The 19,853-nt window shown below is 34.5% G+C and overlaps 2 protein-coding genes across 4 annotated transcripts in view; one reads left to right on the top strand and one right to left on the bottom strand.

Annotated features, from left to right (window-relative positions):
* Positions 1 to 6,724, bottom strand: part of LOC150088703 (flotillin-2-like) — a 220,681-nt gene extending 213,957 nt beyond the window's left edge. The window contains exon 1 of the mRNA XM_090370867.1: positions 6,634 to 6,724. Coding sequence (XP_090226993.1) covers positions 6,634 to 6,682 — 49 coding nt within the window. The 5' untranslated portion in view covers positions 6,683 to 6,724. The remainder of the gene's footprint in view (positions 1 to 6,633) is intronic.
* Positions 6,725 to 7,034: 310 nt separating this feature from the next.
* The window catches only part of Pp4-19C (protein phosphatase 19C), a 135,382-nt gene continuing 122,563 nt past the window's right edge, over positions 7,035 to 19,853 (top strand). Inside the window, exons 1-2 of one of the 3 annotated variants that reach the window (XM_090370864.1) lie at positions 7,035 to 7,102; positions 8,253 to 8,299. The gene's annotated coding sequence lies outside the window, so the exon portion shown is untranslated. Of the gene's footprint in view, positions 7,103 to 8,252; positions 8,300 to 15,203; positions 15,389 to 19,853 lie in introns of those variants that run through there. The other 2 variants (XM_090370866.1, XM_090370865.1) reach the window with 2 other exon arrangements.

Here is a 19,853-nt window from a genome sequence, read left to right as displayed (position 1 = left end):
CACTGATTACCACTCTCTGTCTTCTCCCACCCAACCATCCCTTTATCCATAGCAGCAATTTGCCTCCAATGCCACACTGCTCCAATTTGTACAGCAGTCTTCCATGAACAGTATCAAAAGCCTTTCTAAGATCCACATATATAATATCAAAATTATTCTTTGCATCCAGTTCCTTTGTGACCATATCATAGTATCCAATCAAATTGGTCTGACAAGACTTCCCCTTAACAAACCTATGCTGTGTCCGAGCTATAACTGAAGTCTTGTCTAGATGATCCTATAGTACTTCTTTAACCAGTACCTCCATTAATTTTTCCAGAACAGAAGTTTAACTGACAGGTCTGTAATAACTTGTATCGCCCTTTGATACTCCTTTGTGAATTGGGATAACATTTGCACATCTCCAGTCCATGGGTACCTCCCCTGAGTCCAAGGAAGCTCTCATAATTATGGCTAAGTGTTTGCTTACTTCCTTTGCTGCCTCCTTTAAGATCCCATTCACCCCAGGTGCTTTTCATCAACAATTTCTCCTCCACTTTGCTCTCAGTTATTACAAAACCATCTAGCTCACTGCCAGAGTTTAATTCATCTCTGGCATTCTCCTCCCCGAATAACTCCTCATGTGTGAACGTAGATGCAAAATACTCATTTCGTTTGTTAGCTACCTGAGCAGGATCATCAACAGTTGAACCATCGATAAAGTGGACCAATCTGATTCATTCCCTTCCTTCTAGAGTTAACATAGGCAAAGAACTCTTTGCTGTTTTTCTTTGCCAAATATTTCTCGTAATATGCCTTTGCCAACCTCACCTCCTTTGTGACTTGGTTACAGACCAGCTTATATCTATCATAGGCTTCTGCGTCACCTGTTAATATACATGTTGAAGACTTAAGGCATAATATGTTATGGGTAGAAATTAACTATATAATATCGGTGTAAATACACCATAGTTTACTCATAAGTTTAACTACATATGTAGTGTTTTTTTTTTTTTTTTTGGTTTTTAAGAGCATTAGCAACTAAGGCGTACTGCTCCGGGATATGCGGTGGTCATTCTCTGACCTTTCCGCATCCTCCATATTTGGTGGTGATGGGCTCGAACCCAGGTCTAATCAAGAAGCGTGTGGTATGCACTGCTGCTCCTTCCCACCTGGCTACGGAAGCGTCCACATATGTAGTGTAATGGCATCGTTTAGATTTTATCTCATATTGCGGCTATGTTCACAACGAGATACCAGGTATTGCACTACTTCAAATAAGTAACGTTTCTCTTGTACAGGGGATTACTGTTATTTATTCTCAGCGGGCACCACTACCACCCAGACGTGTTTCGGAGCTTGTTGGCTCACTCATCAGTGGGCGGGCAGGTACCCTGAAAATGCAGACATGCCATCACAGTTCAATTATGTAGGTAAACTATGGTGTATTTACGCTGATATTATATAGTTAATTTATATATATTCCATGCATTTTTCTTCTCTGCCACATGTCTTATTACTTCATCTAATATCTATTTAGGCCTAAACGTTGGACAATATTTCTTAGTTGGTATGAAAAGCCTAGTAGCTTCCAAGATTAATTCTTTGAATGCTTCCCATTTTGAATTTGCTGTTGGTAACATCATCAGTCGGTTCACCATATAGAATTTAAATACTGTCTCAGACAGGGCCGCCACAAGTGAGTAGGTGAGGTAAGTGTCGCTTACAGGCGGAGTTCATGAGGGCGCCAAAAAAACTTTTGGCATATACAAGTTGGACCATTGTTTAACAAACTTCTTTACAGGTAAATTTTCTATTTAGCGATACACACAATATCACATGTTCTTTCATCTCGCTCGAAGCATTTCACAATTTCATTTTTTTTCCCTCTATCGACAGAGGTGGACTGGCCATAAGCCTTACTGGAGAAACCCTGGTAGGCCAGAGGCTGGAGTGATTTTGGCCATAAACTAGTACATATGAGGATGCTACAAGTTTTCCCCCGGTAAGAATTTGACAGTCTATCGATATTGCTTTTCTTTTTCTCTTTGAATCTGTAGTATCTTCACAAGCACGCTTACTTTTCACACTTTTGTCAAGTATTTTACTCATTTTTAGGGAATAAAACATAATTACAGTATAAAAAGGACAAAAATGAGGAGGCAGGCTTGATATACATAAAGAAAGCTGCGTATGTGTAGCAACTGAATAAACATCATCATAAAGTGCAGAAATACACTATTATCACCTCACGCTAGCTCACATTTTACTAAAACACATTTCTTGGAGGTTACTACCATAAAACAATAAAAACAATTTCCAGTTGTGCTCCTGCTAGTGGAATCTGTTATAAATGGGTAGTAAACTCACCTGATAGGTGGAACAGGACCAGGGTATGTCTGCCAGGGGCAAAGGTTGATGAGTAGTTACCTTTTAAGGGCACAAAAAGTGATACTGTTTTCAAGTTGGCACTAATGATATTAAGAGTAGGAGACCAGCAGAATTACTTAACAAGTACAGGTCACAGTTGAAAAACAAACCATGAATTAGGGTTGAATTTGAAAGTGTATGCAATTCTGCCCAGACACGATAGAGAGAGTATATGATGAGAGCCTTGTCGATCAGTTCGGTGATGGAGCGATTGGGCAAGGCTCAAGGGGTAGAATTTTTCTCATCCTGGTCTGTGCTTGTTAACAGGAGAGACTGCTTCTACAGGGATGGGATACACTTAAATAGAAAGGGTGCAAGAATATTTGCTATCTATCTGTGAGTTAGGTGGGTCGGAAAACTGCTAGCTTGGGGAATACATGTACTAATCGATTAACAGTAGCCGCTGGCAGATGTGAAAGTGATTCTTGCACTGCTTCTATTAAAACACAATTGAGCAGCAGCCTGGAAAGCAAGGAAATGGGGATTTACAAGACTGCTGGGAGTCATAGTGGAACAAATAAATACATGGCTGTGTTAGGGTAACTAAGAGTAGAAACAGGTGCATGTATTCGAATGCTGGAGTATAGTTAATAAATTTGATGAGCTTGAAGTGCTAATCAAGACATCACTGGCAAATATTGTTGGCATATCAGACGTGGTGTCACACAGACATAAGCAGTGCAGAATTGGAATTTGGGGAGTACTATGTGTACAGAAAGGATAGACAGGACAGGAAGGGAGCAGGGGTTATGCTGTTAGTTAAGAAACACATCAATTCTAAGGAAGTGCATCCAATTGATGTTGGTGGGCAATGCAATGTTGAGTCTGTTTGGTGTGACATAAGCACTAGGAGAGCAAAAATAAGAGTAGGAGTATGTCATAGGCCTAACGACTCTGATGAGTACAACGAACAATTGTACAGAGAAATAGAGTGGGTCAGTAAATTATAATGGGGGAATTTAACTTCCCAGATATTGACTGGAATTTGTGGGTTAGTCACTCACACACTAGCAAGCCTTTTGTGGATTTATTGGATGATTGTTTTCTACAACAGCATGTTCGGGAGGCAACTAGAGGTGGTTTATACTCTTGATCTGATTATCAGTAGTAATTCTTCATGCATTAAGAATCTGCACATAAAGGAACCACTCGGTGGCAGTGATCACAGTGTGCTGAAGTGGGATTTACTCAAAGACGTAACTACAATCAGGGGTAAAGGGAAGGGTTTTTGCTTTCATAAATGTGACTACGGTGGTCTGAGACAGTATTTAAATTCTATACGGTGGGACCACTGGTGATGTTACCAAAACAAATTCAAAATGGGAAGCAAATATCAAAATTATTCAAAAGAATAATTTTGATATCATATATTTGGATCATAGAAAGGCTTTTGATACAGTTGCACATGGAAGACTGCTTCACAAATTGGACCAGTGTCACATTGGAGGCAAACTGCTGCTATGGATAAAGTGATGGTTGAGTAGGAGAAGACAGAGTGGTAATCAATGGACACTGCTGTTCGTGGAGTCCCCCAGGGTTCAGTGTTAGGTCCATTGTTGTTTTCTGTATTCATTAATGATAGTATATCAGGCTTAATGTCAAAGTTTGCAGGCGATACGAAGGCCGGTAGGGTTGTTAATGACACTACACTGCTGCAACAGGATCTAGAAAAGTTGAGCAGATGGGATGAGAGGTGGCAACTGAGTTTAACATTGACAAATGTAAAGTACTGCATATGGAAAGTAGTAACCCCAGAGTAACATATCAACTGTGTGGTACTTCACTGACAGTGGTAGAGAATGAAAAGGACCTGGGGGTAATTGTGCAGGCAGATAAGAAGTTTTCTGAACAGTGCAGATGGTCTGCAAGAGTAGCTCATGGTATCTTTTCAATAATATACAGGAATTTTTCTAGAAGGGATAAGGAGGTGATTATCCCCTTGTATAAGGCAATGGTCAGGCCATATCTTGAGTACTGTATACAGGTCTGGAGGCCTCATTTTAAGAAGAATATAGAGCTATTAGAACCAGTACAGAGAAGGGCAACAAGCAACAAAATTAGTGAATGGAACAATGGGTTGCTCTTATGAAGAAAGGCTTAAGTTTTGCAAATTACAGCATCTGGAGACTAGGCACCTGCAGGATGATCTGATTGAGGTGTATAAAGCCTTGAATGGTTTGAGCATGCTCAATGCTGATGGGATTCCTCCTCTTGCTCAGAATAATCGCCTGAGACAGCATAAATTCAAATTGAGGAAAGACAGATGTGCGGAAGTTTGCCTTTAGCCAGCGGGTGGTTGATTGCTGGAACAAGCTTCCATCTGTCATAGAAGTTAATAGCTTAAACAAATTCAAGGCAAAACTGGACATACATTTGAAGCAAGTGAATGGGTGAAATGAGAAAGGAGTGTGTTCTTTTTTTGGCTGATGCTATATAAGATTGCTTTCTTGCATCATGTGCCCTTGCTAATGCTAATATTTTATTAGCCATTCCCAAGTTACGTAAAACTCGACTTATGGAAGAAGTCCTGGAATGTATCACTTATACGTAGGAGACTTATTGTACTTTAAATTAAAAGAGAGCACTCTGATATAAGCAATGCTTGAACTAAGGAAGAAAATAAGTGTGCCTACAGTTAGGCCAATATTATAAAATTAATATTTTTATAAGTAAAATTAATTATAAAAATTAATATAAAATGTAATGATCATAATGAATAATAATAGTTTAAATAAGAAATTATATCAATAGTTATGCTAACATGGGGGGGGACAAAACTCCCATCCTTAGAACAATTAAGTTAAATTGACCAGTTAATGGGCAGTAATAATTATCAAAAGCTGTTGTTGTTGTTGTTATTTGGTTTTTAGGAGCATTAGCAACTAAGGCCATATTGCTCCGGGATATGCGGTGGTCATTCCCTGACCTTTCCGCATCCTCCGTATTTGGTGGTGACGGGCTCGAACCCCGGTCTAATCAAGAAGCGTGTGCTACGCACTGCTGCTCCTTCCCACCTGGCTACGGAGGCGCCTTATCAAAAGCAAAAATGCCATTATGTTAATTAGAGACTAAATGACACCCGTGGTTAGTAATAGATAATTCGGAAGAATTATTATTATTATTAGCCATATAGTGCAAGGAAGCATGAGGCTTATGCTGCACTGACGGTTAATGGCCTTTGTGCCATAATAATAATAATATTATTATTATTACTATTATCATTAGGAAGCCTGAGGCTTACACTGCACCAGCCAAAAAAAAAAAAATTTCTAAATTAACCTGAGAGGGAGAAGTAGAAAGGAATCACCAAGAAAGAGAAGAATGATGATATCCAGCTCAGGACCCTGGGTGTGCCAAGCCCATACTTACCATATGCGAGCCCCTGGGGTTTGATCAAATTGTTCCAGCTATCGATTCTTTTCTGTTATCACGAGACAATGAGCACTGAAAGTTTTCATTGTGCTGTTTTTGCATAGCGTCAGCTGACTGAATATGTTATTATGCATTACAGGTTCTAAGATATGAATAAGAATCACTGAATAGCTTTATATAAATTGTTATTCTGACATTACAGTATCAGTTCTAATTGGGGCAGATTGGTTTCAAAACTACATTTAAAATATTTATCTTAAATGAATTTCCCCAAGGCAAGGGAGAGTAATGCGAGTAAAGAATATTCTCTGTATACGACCAGTGCAGCATAAGCCTCAGGCTTCCTTGCACTATAATAATTCTTCCGAATTATCTATTACTAACCATGGGTGTCATTTAGTCTTTAATTAACATAATGGCTTTTTGCTTTTGATAATTAAAAGTTTAAGACTAAGAATGAAATGGACATTACCATAATTTTTTCCAGAGAGGGACAAATATTTGATGGGAGGTTGGGGGTATTATATCATGGATGCTAGTATCAATCAATTCAGATAATCTAGTGAAAATGTATAAAGTGATCTAAAAAAAAAAAAAAAAATATATATATATATATATATATATATATATATATATATACACACACACACACACAATTCAAAATCCAGGTAAAGTGGCCTCTCTTGTCCTCTCCTTTCAACAGCAATGCAGATAAGTATTGACTGGGCAAGAATGGTTTTGTCCTTTACCACCAACATACCTTCAAAGGTTTTGGCTTATAAACTGGAAAAAGTACTAATATATAAATACTCTAAAGTTTAAGAAAAACTGAAATTATAATATAAATCTTACCTGAGGCAATAAGGGCTTCATTAGGTCCCACTGTATAAATATTTCCCATTTCAGTTGCTTCCTAATAACTAGCAGCGATGAATTAGTAGAATAAGAAAATATTTTTCTGTTTTTGAAATATAATTACAAAAGTAATATATTTGATAAATCGTATAATTGTAGGTTTAAACAGTAGCAATAAGTTATATTAGGATTTGTCCATTACTAGCTGTTTGAGGAGACACAAAACTGATCGGGCAAATGGGGCACAATATAGCTAAAAAATTGCATGCGCTATTAGGTATTAACCCACTAATATTTTAATAAATTTCGAGTCGAAGACTGGAGCTGGAGAAAGTATCGATAATTTTCGTATCGTTAATCGGCCTCAGAACGCCCGATCATCAGCACTCAACTTCAGTTTCTTCCACCATTTTACTCTAAACTACCACCAGAGGTCATTGTGCCAACAGTGCTGAACAAGATATTTGTAAGTACAGTACTGTATTTCTGAAATATGTGTTGTTAAATACTATTGATTTAAATCTTTTAATTAGGACAAGTAACTTGAACTATTATTTTGTTTGAAATTAATTTCGGTTTTCGTGATATTCAAGAAATTTAATATCTATCCGCATATGAAAACCATTTTCGTTTTCTAATACACTCATTTACACACGTATATACAGGTTTTCACAATGACTTTGCAACGAAATGACAATAATTTGAAGTCGAGGCTTCATAAAAATGCAGCTGATGGGAATCAGTTACCACTGATAGTTTCTTAACTCCCTGTGTCGTATTTAGCAGAAATCACGCAGCTTATTATTTTTACGAAATCAGTTTATGAGTAGTATGATTTGCTATGAATTTTTTGGATTAAACTCCAGCATTCGTTGCATTTGCAGTATCTCAAAAGCTGTACTATCGTAAATTTCGTTATTACAGGTGTCATGCTTTAACGTATTTCGATTCAAAAATTAGCATTCGATAAACATTTGATTTGTGTAATTGGAAATTAAAGGAATGTTGTTTATCCATTACAATCATATGAAAACATTAATTGTACTTTTCATCCTAAATATTAATAATTATTATATTTAAGATATAATTGTTGCAAAGCTGAACGTAAAAAGACGTCAACTTTTTGTGTGTTTTTTCATAAGTATGATTAATATGTAATTATAATTATGATGTGAAGTAAAATGTTGCATTCGTTGGTAAAATATTTTTGTTAAAAGCATTCACGGATAACGATTACATGAAATTTGTGTTTGCCAACAGAAAGTAATCTCTACAATAATGCAAAACATACAATACATAGATTTTTTAGTAGGTTATTATAAATTACAAAGATCAGCAACTGAACTAAGTAAAATTTAAAGTTTGAACGAAATACATGCATAGTATAGTGTCTATCACCACTTAATTATTAGTAAATATTTATGTTATCACAGATAAAACTTTTGAATGAACACTGAAATTGTCATTTAAGTTATTCAATCCAAATATTTGTATTGTGAATAAAATTTTTTACATTTCCTTTATGGTTTTTAACATATTCAAAAAAATGCATTAATTGGAAATTATTATTAAACTGTTTACTTGGATTGTTTATATCTCTCTTTACCCATTCACAGGTAAGGATACAGGACAATTTCATAACAAGTTCATTTTGGCAACACAGGTTTGTGCTTTATATATGTATAATACCCATCCTAAAATTAAATTTCAGTGCATTGTCAATATTATGCATATATATCTTTTAAACTTTAGGTGATAAATATTGAGACTAGTAGTACTAGTCTCAATATTTAGAAGTGTCGATAAAGAACTAAGAATATTCTCCAAAAGATTATCGAAACTTTTCTATAATTGAGACTTCTTTCTGTAAGTCCTGGGCCAATGGCAAATTTTGGTCATTAACTATTAGTCATGACACAATAAGTGATTCAGGTGGGGCCAAAACCTTATAACCTGGCTGTATTATCTCTGAGGTTATGAAACTCCTATTCTTGTAAAACTATTAAAACTGATTTTGAAATTGTGCCTTTCATTTTACTATAATCCTTTTCTAGTAAAGTGCCTTTCACTTTACTAGAAAAGGATTATATATACATTGTTCATGCATTAACTGTTTGTTTGTCTTTTCACATATTAACCCCAGGGGCTCACATCTGGTGATTATATGGGCTTGGCACACCCAGGGTCCTGAGCTGGATATCATCATTCTTCTCTTTCTTGGCGATTCCCTTCTACTTTAGACTCTTGTTCTCCCCCCCCCCATCTCTCTCTCTGTCTCTCTCTCTCTCTCTCTCTCTCTCAGGGTAATTCAGAAATTTTTTTTTTGTTTTTTGCTTGTGCAGCATAAGCCTCAGGCTTCCTCGCACCATATGGCTAATAATAATAATAATAATTACAGTCTTCAACCAATATGGGGGTGGGCATTAGATGGAACAGTGCTTTTTTCTGTTATACGTAATAATAGAATATATATTTTACTATTGCATGTTATAATAGATATTACAGTAGAGCATTGGTTATCCGAAATAATTTGAAAGGGTCATTTTTCTTCTTTTTTTTAATTAATAGTAGTATTTGAGACAAATGTTTATTATGCTATGAGAGTATTTCTGTCTGTTTTTTTACATCGTATATCTGGTGAAATGTTGGATTAGGACAGTGGGTTTTCTCGATAACCATGAGTGGTAGAGTTTAGTCATTTGCTTCCGTGAGCTCAATTTTACATTACATATTTTGTTCTCTTCATTTCATGCTACGTTTAGTTTATCTCCAGATTTGGTAAGAATAATATCTGACCAAACTGTGCAATTTATTATGCGATATAATCAAATTGATATTATTAAGGAACTTGAGAGATTAAAAAAGGTAACAAAAAACAATCAAACATTATTTTAAAAAATTACTTAAAATTTTTTTCCACATAAAATTTGCAGTAAAATACCTATCCGAATATACATACATATGTAAATGTGCAAATTTTTATGTATAAGTTATTATGCAATTTTATTATAATTTTATGTATAAGTTATTATTATTTTTTTAATTAAATAAAGTCGGGGTTTTTTTTGGTTTTTTTCACATTATTTAAAGTCTTTTTCTTTTACCTTAATGCGTTATAACATAATTTATTTAATTTTACCTTACATTCGATTATCCAGAAAATTTTTGCTAGCCGGTAGAGGTCTGATATTAATTATTCTGGATAACTGACGCTCTACTGTAATAGTTTTCTATTAATATCATAGTTTACTGGAAATGGCAATATGTTATATGAATTATGAGGAATAAATCGGATAAATTCATTGAAAGGTTAGTGTTTCCTGCGGTTGAGGTGACCAAACATCCTATTTTTTATGATGTCCCATTTTTTTATACTAGTATTCCATACTTCTTGTTGTCCTGTATTTTTTGGTTAGGGAAAAAGTGTTCCCTTATTTACTGGTGTGGAGGAGCATCAATTAACAGTCAAAACTGGAATAGCCCTCTAGGTACAAACACTGTTTGGACTCAGTGTTACTCGATGAACCATTTCTTTATATGTAACACAGCCTTCAAAAAAATTAATAAAAATAAATTTCTGTTTATCTCTGGGATGCCATACAGGATTGGAGATGTATACAAGGTTGAGACAAGAATTTTATCATATTTTGTGGTATCATGTGGATTTAAGTATGGTATCAGCACTTGCAATGACCACTTGTCTATGGCCTTGTCAGACACATACAGTAAAAATAAAATTCTAAGTTATTTATGCCTGTATTTTTATTGCAATCTGTTGTGTCTAATTTAACTTTTCAAATCTGGGCATCTTATGTTTAAATAATGGTTATAGCCAGGGCTTTTTTTTGTAAAATATAAACTTCCAGAATGCTGAGGAAATCTTTCTAGGAAAAGGAGTTTGGGTGTCCCCCCTCCCCCTGGGAAAATTTTTAGAAAATCATGGTACCAAATTTTCAAATTTAAGCAGTTTTTACAAAGTCTTAAACAGTTTTTGAATGGTTTTTTTTTTTTTTTTTTTTTTCTTCCTTCTTCTAAGAGCCAAGAAAAAGATTGTTTTATCCTTTTTTTTGCTGGCTTTGTGTACTCTCACTTCATTATTGCAGTGTGTTTAATAGTCACCTTTTCCTTTATTTGATACTTCAATAATATCCCACTTAGACAATAAATAGTATGCATTCTCATTCCTCAGTGACACTTTTAAATAATGGCATGATAAGTGCTAATTTGAGATTTCAAATTACAAAAAGTATAGTAAATCGGACAAAACTGATTAATAAAACTAATTTAATAGGTAGTATTTATTTATTATTCAAAGCATTTTTTATAAGGTTTACACAAAATGCACGATAAATGTGGTATATTTCTTATTGTGATTTCTTTTTTTCACTGTTTATGCTTATGGTTGCATGTTGGTCCTGAATAAGTCATGGTTTTATCAAGAGTTTTAATTATTACGTGTTGTGATTGGTAAACACTTCATTAGATGAGTCTTTTGATTTAGATGTGATAGAAACTTTTTATGGTGATTTTCTGAATCGGTGTGTTTATTTCCTCCAGAATCACAAATTTTCATTACAGAGGTATGATGACAAAAAATATTTTTTGTTGGGTAGTGTTATTAGAGATGGACAGATGGTGTTTTTTTTTTTTTTTTTTTTTTTGCTGATGTTGTGCAATCTTGTGTCCTTGCATCATTTACTAATACGAACAACATGGATTTAAGGTCTTTCCTGAGCAGTCTGAATAACTGCTGTCAGGTCAGTACAAAAGAAGTGGTGCAATGAATAATTTGGATATTGTATGCCTAGATTTCATTAAAGCCTTTAGATTAAGATTGTTGTATAAATTGGAGTGATGTGGCATAATGGAAAGTTACAGTTACGGATAAAGGGATGATAAGTGTAGTAGACCATAAGTTAGGCACAGTTTGCCTCTTTAATGCCCTTGCACCTTGAAAACCTATAAATAACAACAAATAGCAGGAGGCAGTGAGTGGGTATAAACTTCATGGATTAATGTGATGAGTAGAGGTGCCATGGGGGGTCGGTATTGAGTCCTTTACTGTTTTTACACATGTTTGCATGTGTTTGAAATGCCTGTTGTCTTCATGTTTTACTACCCATCTGCATCTAACAACTGTACTCCCAGGTGTCAAATTTCCATGAAATTTTATATTTAGCTCTTTTAGAAAGGTTTGCTGAGCCATCCCAAATTTCATCAAAATTGGCCGAGTAGAAATCCAGAATTTATTCTTTTTTCATATATATCGCATAAGCTACTCATATACTGTATATTGTTGCTGCAGCACTGGATATTTTGTTTGTTGCCATTTGCAGATTGGAGAAATGAATGGACAGACACATATGGCAGATATACAGAAAAGAAATATTCTAAATGGTGACTGCATACTATGATCTAAAATACATGTTGCATTTCAATTTTTATTAAAAAATCCAGGAGGAGGAAATAAGTAAATTAATTGGTAATGAGAGAATTAGTTATTTTGTTTTTAATTCTATTACTGCATTTGCCGAAATGTAAGACCTCCCATATTTTAGAATGCAAAACTTGAGAAAAAATACTTTATTGCATATATTTGAAACACAAATTCATGAGTGCTTAGTAAACAAAATTTCAGTATCGATTTTACTTACTGTTGAATGCGGAAAACTTATTGTCCCAATGTCACAGTTGTTATTACTGATATGGTTTGAACTTTTACATTCATCAAAGTGTGCATTATTTTTAGTGCCATCAAGGGAATTTTTTATTGCCAATTCCTTTAAAGACTTGGAAATTGTCTGATATGCTTCACTAACTCTTATGAATTTTTCAGCTGTTTGCATACCGGTGTTTATTCATCCTGTTGGTATTGAATTGTGATTTGACACCAGCTATATGGATTCACTTCTTGTGCACGAATACTTTAAAGGATTTTTTAAATTGAGATGTCCAATAGCTGCACCTAGCGAAGGCCTTTTGTAATTACAGCTAACTCAGTATTTCATTCAGCAATCATCATTTTTTGTTGCCTCCTGCATCTGCATTGTGACCTAATTGAAGTGTGGTAATTGTGTTTTATAAAGGGTTAAATAAACTAAATGCTGATGACATCTCTAACCTTTCTAAGAGAAAACACAAGAAGGCGTAAATTGGAAGAAGATGGTTGCAGAATAAATGTGTGGAAATTAACATTCAGCCAAAAGAGTAAACAATTGTAATAAACTTTCACAAAATATTCTGAAGGTGGATAGGTTGAATAAAAAACAGTTAATGTAATTTTTTTATTAACCTTCCATCACTTGTGCTCACAATTTAATAAAGACACTGGTATGCCACTGCAAAACACCCCTTTTTGTTTAAATTATAAAAAATTAATTTACCTTTTTTACTGAATTGAAAATGGTGATCTATTAATTATGATTTGCTAAACTCAGTTAAATAATATTGAATGCAAATAAATGATAGAATCTGAAATAAAGGGTGTTTTGATGATATTTCTTAATTTACAAAGTAATTTTTCCTCTCAACTGAAATGCAAGTGCTCACATGGTGTCTGACAGATGCCATTTTGTTTTTTGGACAATGCAATGTCCAAAGAAGTAAAAAGTCAAAGCACAAGTTGCTCTAGGGTGCTGGAGATGTTAGCACTTTGTCTCTTAGACTGAAACTTTTTTGTCATATTTTTTTATTTGATTGTTTGTCTGAGCTTATTTTCTGGCTTATTTATGTATTTTTTTTTTTTTTTACTTCAGTTGAAAATATTATTTATTTACAAGATTTACAAAATGCAGAACAAAGATAATTATATAATAACAAAAATTTTCAGCCTTAAAATTTATTCAGTGTCATAATAATAACAGTTATTACAAATAAAACAGCAATCTCCCAAACAGATTAATTTGTTTCATTTGAATAAGGATCAGCAGATTGCGATGACTAGGCAGTCTGATTGAAGCTCATCATTCAAATTCAGTCAATTCAAATTTGACTACTTCAGTTGAAATATACATGTTTACACTACATATTATTTAGATTATTACATTATTATACCTGATATATTCAGAATACACTCAGTCACAACTAGTTCTTTTCTCTAAGAATGTGTCTCCTTTAGTCAATGGGATATGAGTGTAATTAACTTATTGGCAATAACATTTAGAAATAGTGAGCATTTGGTGTCTTTTGGTCATCAGCTGGTTTTTAGAGGTGAAAAAAAGCAAGAAATAGTTTAAAGTGAAACATTTTGAAATTTTATTCTTAATTCTGCTGTTTTGTTATCAAAAAAATAAAATGTTTCTAATCGCTGTACAGTGAAATTGAAGGAGAAACCAAAGCTCGCCAGACAACTCGCAGGCATTCCATTCTTTCTTCTAATCAAATGTCAAACAAAAAAAAATAATTTCTCGTATTTCATAGAATATTGAAATAAAAACAGAAAATACTGTATGATGAGTTAAAATATGTCTGCAAGATGCCATATTAGTGGCAGAAGGTTAAAAATTAAAAAAGTGAAAAATCAAAACAGTTTAAAATTAATCTTTATTTCAAATTACTTTGGTCTTGCTTATTATTAGAAAGATAAACAATGGTGTGCAAAGTAAGCCTACTCACATAGCACTTTTGCACCTACAAATATGGGTGCCATTATTGGTGCTCTTTTGCAATAAAAAAATTAATTCTGTAAAAAATTGTAAAAAAAATTATCCCTTATGATGTTAAAGCAATGGACGGCACTGCAAATTGTGCAGTTGAGTAGTATTTTAGCCTTTATTCCAAAAAACAAAATGGTTCAAAAATATGCCAATTTGCCTGATCATGTGCCTTTGTTGAATTGCCTACCTAGATTGTGGTAGCAGCACTTGGAATCTCCAATAAAGGAATAAATCTCACTTGACCTTTAGTTCTTTGCTGTATTTTTCGGTTAATTGTTCTGTGCTTATCACCTCAAAAGAAGGGGTTTTTGTATTTTTCAAACATCTCCAGTCATATATCTACTCTTGTGTCTGTTAATTGTTTTCAGTTAATTGTTCTGTGCTTATCACCTCAAAAGAAGGGGTTTTTGTATTTTTCAAACATCTCCAGTCATATATCTACTCTTGTGTCTGTTATATTACATCATTCTTTCTCCAAAGTGTCTGTGCTACTGAGTGTACAGTGCCATGTGAACTAAACTGGAATGTGATTCTGAAGCTGCGGCAATGAAAGGAAATGAAAATTATGGAAAACCCTTTCTTTTTTTTTTTTTTTTATCTTTTTTTTTTAGATAACAAGACTGCTGTTACTGAAATTTATCTGATGTAATGTCAGCAAAAATAATTATAGTGCGCCATTTTAAACTGATTGTTTCCTTTTTACCCAGAATTGTTTTGTGTTACACAGTGTAACAGTGCACTTAACATGTGACTTTTCTTTCTTTTTTTTTTTTTTTTACATATCCACTACAAGATTAAATTCTCTTGTTGTAAACTTACTATCATTATTTGTTATAGCCACCACATTTTAACTGGACTGTATCATTAGTTTCACTAGTGTGCTCTGCCAAATCTGTCTTAAGAATCCTCTAAAGATGCATTCCTGCTTCTCCCAGATGATAACTAAGTGGATGCCCCACTTCCCTATGTAAAGCTCATTGCATTTATATGGGATATAGCTCTGATCTTAGAGCAGAGGATAATTTGAAGTGTCTTGAAACATACTTTTGCATTGTCCCTGGAGAATTTCACAGAGAGAATTGGTGTAAAGGAGGATTGTAAGTGGTAATTATTAGTATTGAAATGGCAAAATGATGCAAAGAATCCAGTTGTTTCTTTTCTTCATTTGGCTACTAAAAGTGTTGATGAGGTTTAATTCTTATGGTCTGGCCCTGTGCTTATCAGATTTCAGAGTTTGTATTCTATTTATTTAAATTTTATTAATTTTCTACTTGTAATAATGATATTTTTTTTTACAATAAATATCAAGTAAAACATTCTATGCTAGACAGAACAGGTGAATTTATATGACAAACAGCGTCTTTTATCCTTGCATTGTGCCTTTTGTTTTCCCTCATGATAAAATGATTGTATGTACATTGATAATAATGCCAAATAAGTACTTATTATTGTAATTTGTGGCCTTGCAAATTTTCAGAACTTTGATTTCACAAAAGTTACATCAGCTGTGATTTTAGATTCATGAAAAAGATAAAGAAATGTCATAATAAATAACATTTAAAAAATTATTCTGTACTATACACATACAATATAGGCTAAATACATGTGTTGAAATTATTACATTGTCATTCAATTTTATGAACAATCACTGAGTTCATAAACTGAATTTGTGGTGTGAAATTTTCTTGTTCATAAGGTTGAACATTTGTAAATTGGGCAATTACTGTATTTTGCTATTATGAACTAAAATGTTAGTGATAGTGAGAAATATTTGAAAACAAAAATACCCACATATAGGTGTTTAAAAATAGGAGCTCTTTAGTTGCACATAATAAGTTAAGTAAAAGTTTTGTGTGTAACTGCCAATAGGCATAAGAAAAATAAATTTGCATAGAAAACATTTATACTATTCCAGTTTTGAAGCCACTTTTGAAATTACCTTGAAGCAAACTATGGTTCGCTAAATTTTATAGTGGCAAAAAAAAGTTTAAATGTATCGTTCATTGTAACAATTCTATTATAATTGCAGACTTATTCATCTGTACTTAATCATGCATTTATACATGATTGAAGTACAGGTGAATACAGTTCTCACAATAAACAAATTTTTTTTTTTTTTTTAATGAAAACCCCCAAACACAAAAGGTATCAAAACCTATAGTACTTAGTACCGTGCATGGGTTGAAGGAGAAGTATGGGGGGAGGGAGATGCCGGAAACTTTGCTCTAGAGACTAAACATGGGTTTCACCACTTCAAGCCTCCAATAAGCAAAGTGGTGGTATTTCACCGGTTGATGAAAGTCATCTACCACCTAGATTTTTTAAACTTATACCTTTGTATTTGCCGACCGGGCTAGCCGGGTTGGTAAAGTGCCTACCTGGCAACCCAAAGGTCGCGAGTTTGAATCCCGCCTCGGGATTGGATCAGAGTACTGGTGCACTCCTCCTCCTCTAGGCTAAGTTTTTCAATTACTCTTTTTAAATTACGCTTTCCTTTTCGCGATATTTAAACTCTGTTTTTACTTTAACCAATGATTTCTCACGCTACTGTTTCATGATTCATATAACCACAATGGATTATTGAGGTGAGTGCCGTCTCTTTATTAAGCTTTGACTAAATGCATATTTCTTGTTACCATTAGAAATAATACAGTTTTGTATTATGGTAATTATAGTAATTAGAGTATAATCTCTCATATGTAATTAATTTTGCCACTATTGAGGAAAAAATGAATTACAGAATCTGCTTTTAAAAATCTGCTGTTTTTTTTCCCTCTCTCTCTCTCTCTGTTCTCCTCCCCCTCAAATGAACCACTAATCTGACTGTTTAACCTCTCTTCCCTAAATAAACCATTTCTCTCTTTCTTTATCATCACTTCACAAACTTGTTTATATGTGACAATTTTTTTTGGATTTTATTGCCATTCTGTTGTCTGCAGCTGGATAGACCATTTAAAGCGGTACAAAAGGATCTTTGAATTGTTTTTTGCTGTTTAGGCAGTCCGAATTTTAAGTTTTTGTTAACATAATGTGATGTTGCATATTACCATTTCAGGATTTATCAGTATATCAATATTGGTTGGGAAATTCTTGAAATGAATGTTACCATTTCCTTTTGGGATTTACTGAAAAACTTTCAGTTTTGGGAAAATAGCCTATAGTGTTTAGGCTAAATAAAAGAAGTGGACTTCTCATTTTATCATGGGCACTGAAGCAAAATGACAGTGAACCATCTGAATCCTAATCTGCTATGATTTGGGTCTCAAAACCTTTTAATATCAGTAAAGGATATTAGCATACGATGCAAGAAAACAAGCTTATGCAGCATCGGCCAAAAAAATAAAATTTAAAAAAAAAAACACTCCGATTTCACTCTTCCTTTTGTTCCAAATACCTGTCCAGCTCAGCCTGAAATTTATTTAGGCTATCAACTTCCACAACAAAAGATGGAAGTCTGTTCCACCAATCAGCTACCTGCTGGCTAAAGGCAAACTTCCGCATATCTATCCTACAACTGTCTTTCCTCAATTTAAATTTATGATCTCTCAGGTGATTATCTTGAGCAAGAGGAAGAATACCATCGGCATTGAGCATGCTCAAACAATTCAAGGCTTTATACACCTCAATCAGATCACCTCGCAGGTGCCTAGTCTCCAAACACTGTAATTTGCAAAACTTAAGCCTTTCTTCATAACAGCAACCCTTTGTTCTATTCACTAATCTTGTTGCCCTTCTCTGTACTCGTTCCAACAGCTCTACATGCTTCTTAAAATGAGACCTCCAGACCTGTATACAGTACTCAAGGTGTGACCTGACCACCTTATAGAAGGGGATAATCACCTCCTTATCCCTGCTAGAAAAATTCCTGTATATCATTGACAAGGCACCATGATCTACTCTTGCAGACCATCTGCACTACACAGAAAACTTCATATCTGCCTGCACAATTGCCCCAGGTCCTTTTCATTCTCTACCACTGTCAGTGTAGTACCGCACAGTTGATAGGTTACTTTGGGGTTACTGCTTCCCATATGCAGTACTTTACATTTGACAATGTTAAACTTCAGTTGCCACCTCTCAGCCCATCTGCTCAACTTTACTAGATCCTGTTGCAGCAGCATAGTGTCATTAACAATCTGCAAACTTCGACATTAAGCCTGATATACCACCATCAATGTCATTTATAAATACAGAAAACAATGATGGATCCAACACTGAACCCTGGGGGGCTCCACTAATAACATTAGTCCACGAAGATCAGTGTCCATTGATTACCACTCTCTATCTTCTCCCACTCAACCATCCCTTTATCCATAGCAGCAATTTGCCTCCATTGCCACACTGCTCCAATTTGCGCAGCAGTCTTCTATGTGCAACAGTATCAAAGGCCTTTCGAAGATCCAAATATATGATATCAAAGATATTCTTTGCATTCAGTTCTTTTGTGACTACATAATAGTATCCAATCAAATTGGTCAGACAAGACTTCCCCTTAACAAACCCATGCTGCATCCGAGCTGTAACTGAAGTCTTGTCTAGATGATCCTGCAATGCCTCTTTAACCAGTGCCTCCATTAATTTCCCTGGAACAGAAGTTAAACTAACAAATCTATAATTACTTGTGTCAGCCTTTGATCCTCCTTTGTGAATTGGGGTGTCACATTTGCACATCTCCAGTCCATGGGTACCTCCCCCAAGTCCAGGGAAGCTCTCATAATTATGGATAAGGATTTGCTTACTTCCTTTGCCACCTCCTTTAATGTAACTGGGTAGATTCCATCCACCCCAGGTGCCTTTCTTATGTTTATCTTCAACAATTTCTCCTCCACTTTACTCTTAGTTATTACAAGATTATCTACCTTACTGCCTGAGTTTAATACACCTCTGGCATTCTCCTCCCTGAATAACTCCTCATGTGTGAATGTAGATGCAAAATATTCATTTAGTTTGTTAGCTATCTGAGCAGAATTATCAACGTTTGAACCATGATATCAAGTAGACCAATCTGATTCATCCACTTCCTTCTAGAATTTACATAAGTAAAGAACTCTTTGCTGTTTTTCTTTGCATCCTTTGCCGAAGATGTCTCGTATTCTGCCTTCTCCTGCCTAACCTCTTTTGTGACTTCTTTACAGACCAGCTTATATCTATCATAGGCTTCTGTGTCGCCTGTTCTTTTATATGTATCCCATGTATTTTTCTTCTCTGTCACATGTCTAATTAATTCATCTGACATCCATTTATGCCTAAATCTTGAACAATATTTCTTAGTTGGTATGAAAATCCTAGTAGCTTCCAAAATTAATTCTTTGAATGCTTCCCATTTTGAATTTGCTGTTGGTAACATCATCAGTTAGTCTCACCGTATCGAATTTAAATACTGTCTCATATCACCTTTACGAAGCAAAAATCACTCCCTTTACCCTTGATGGTAGTTACCTCTTTAAGTAAACCTCACTTCAGCACACTGTGATCACTGCCACTTAGTGATTTCTTTATCTGCAGATTCTTAATGCATGAAGAATCACTACTGATAATCAGATATAATCAGATCAAGAGTAT

This window comes from Mastigoproctus giganteus, chromosome 3 (genome assembly GCF_048544385.1).
Source record: "Mastigoproctus giganteus isolate SK-2022 chromosome 3, ASM4854438v1, whole genome shotgun sequence".
In the NCBI taxonomy this organism is placed as follows: domain Eukaryota; kingdom Metazoa; phylum Arthropoda; class Arachnida; order Uropygi; family Thelyphonidae; genus Mastigoproctus; species Mastigoproctus giganteus.
Note: the sequence above shows the minus strand (reverse complement) of the source record. Positions and strands in the feature narration are given on the sequence as shown.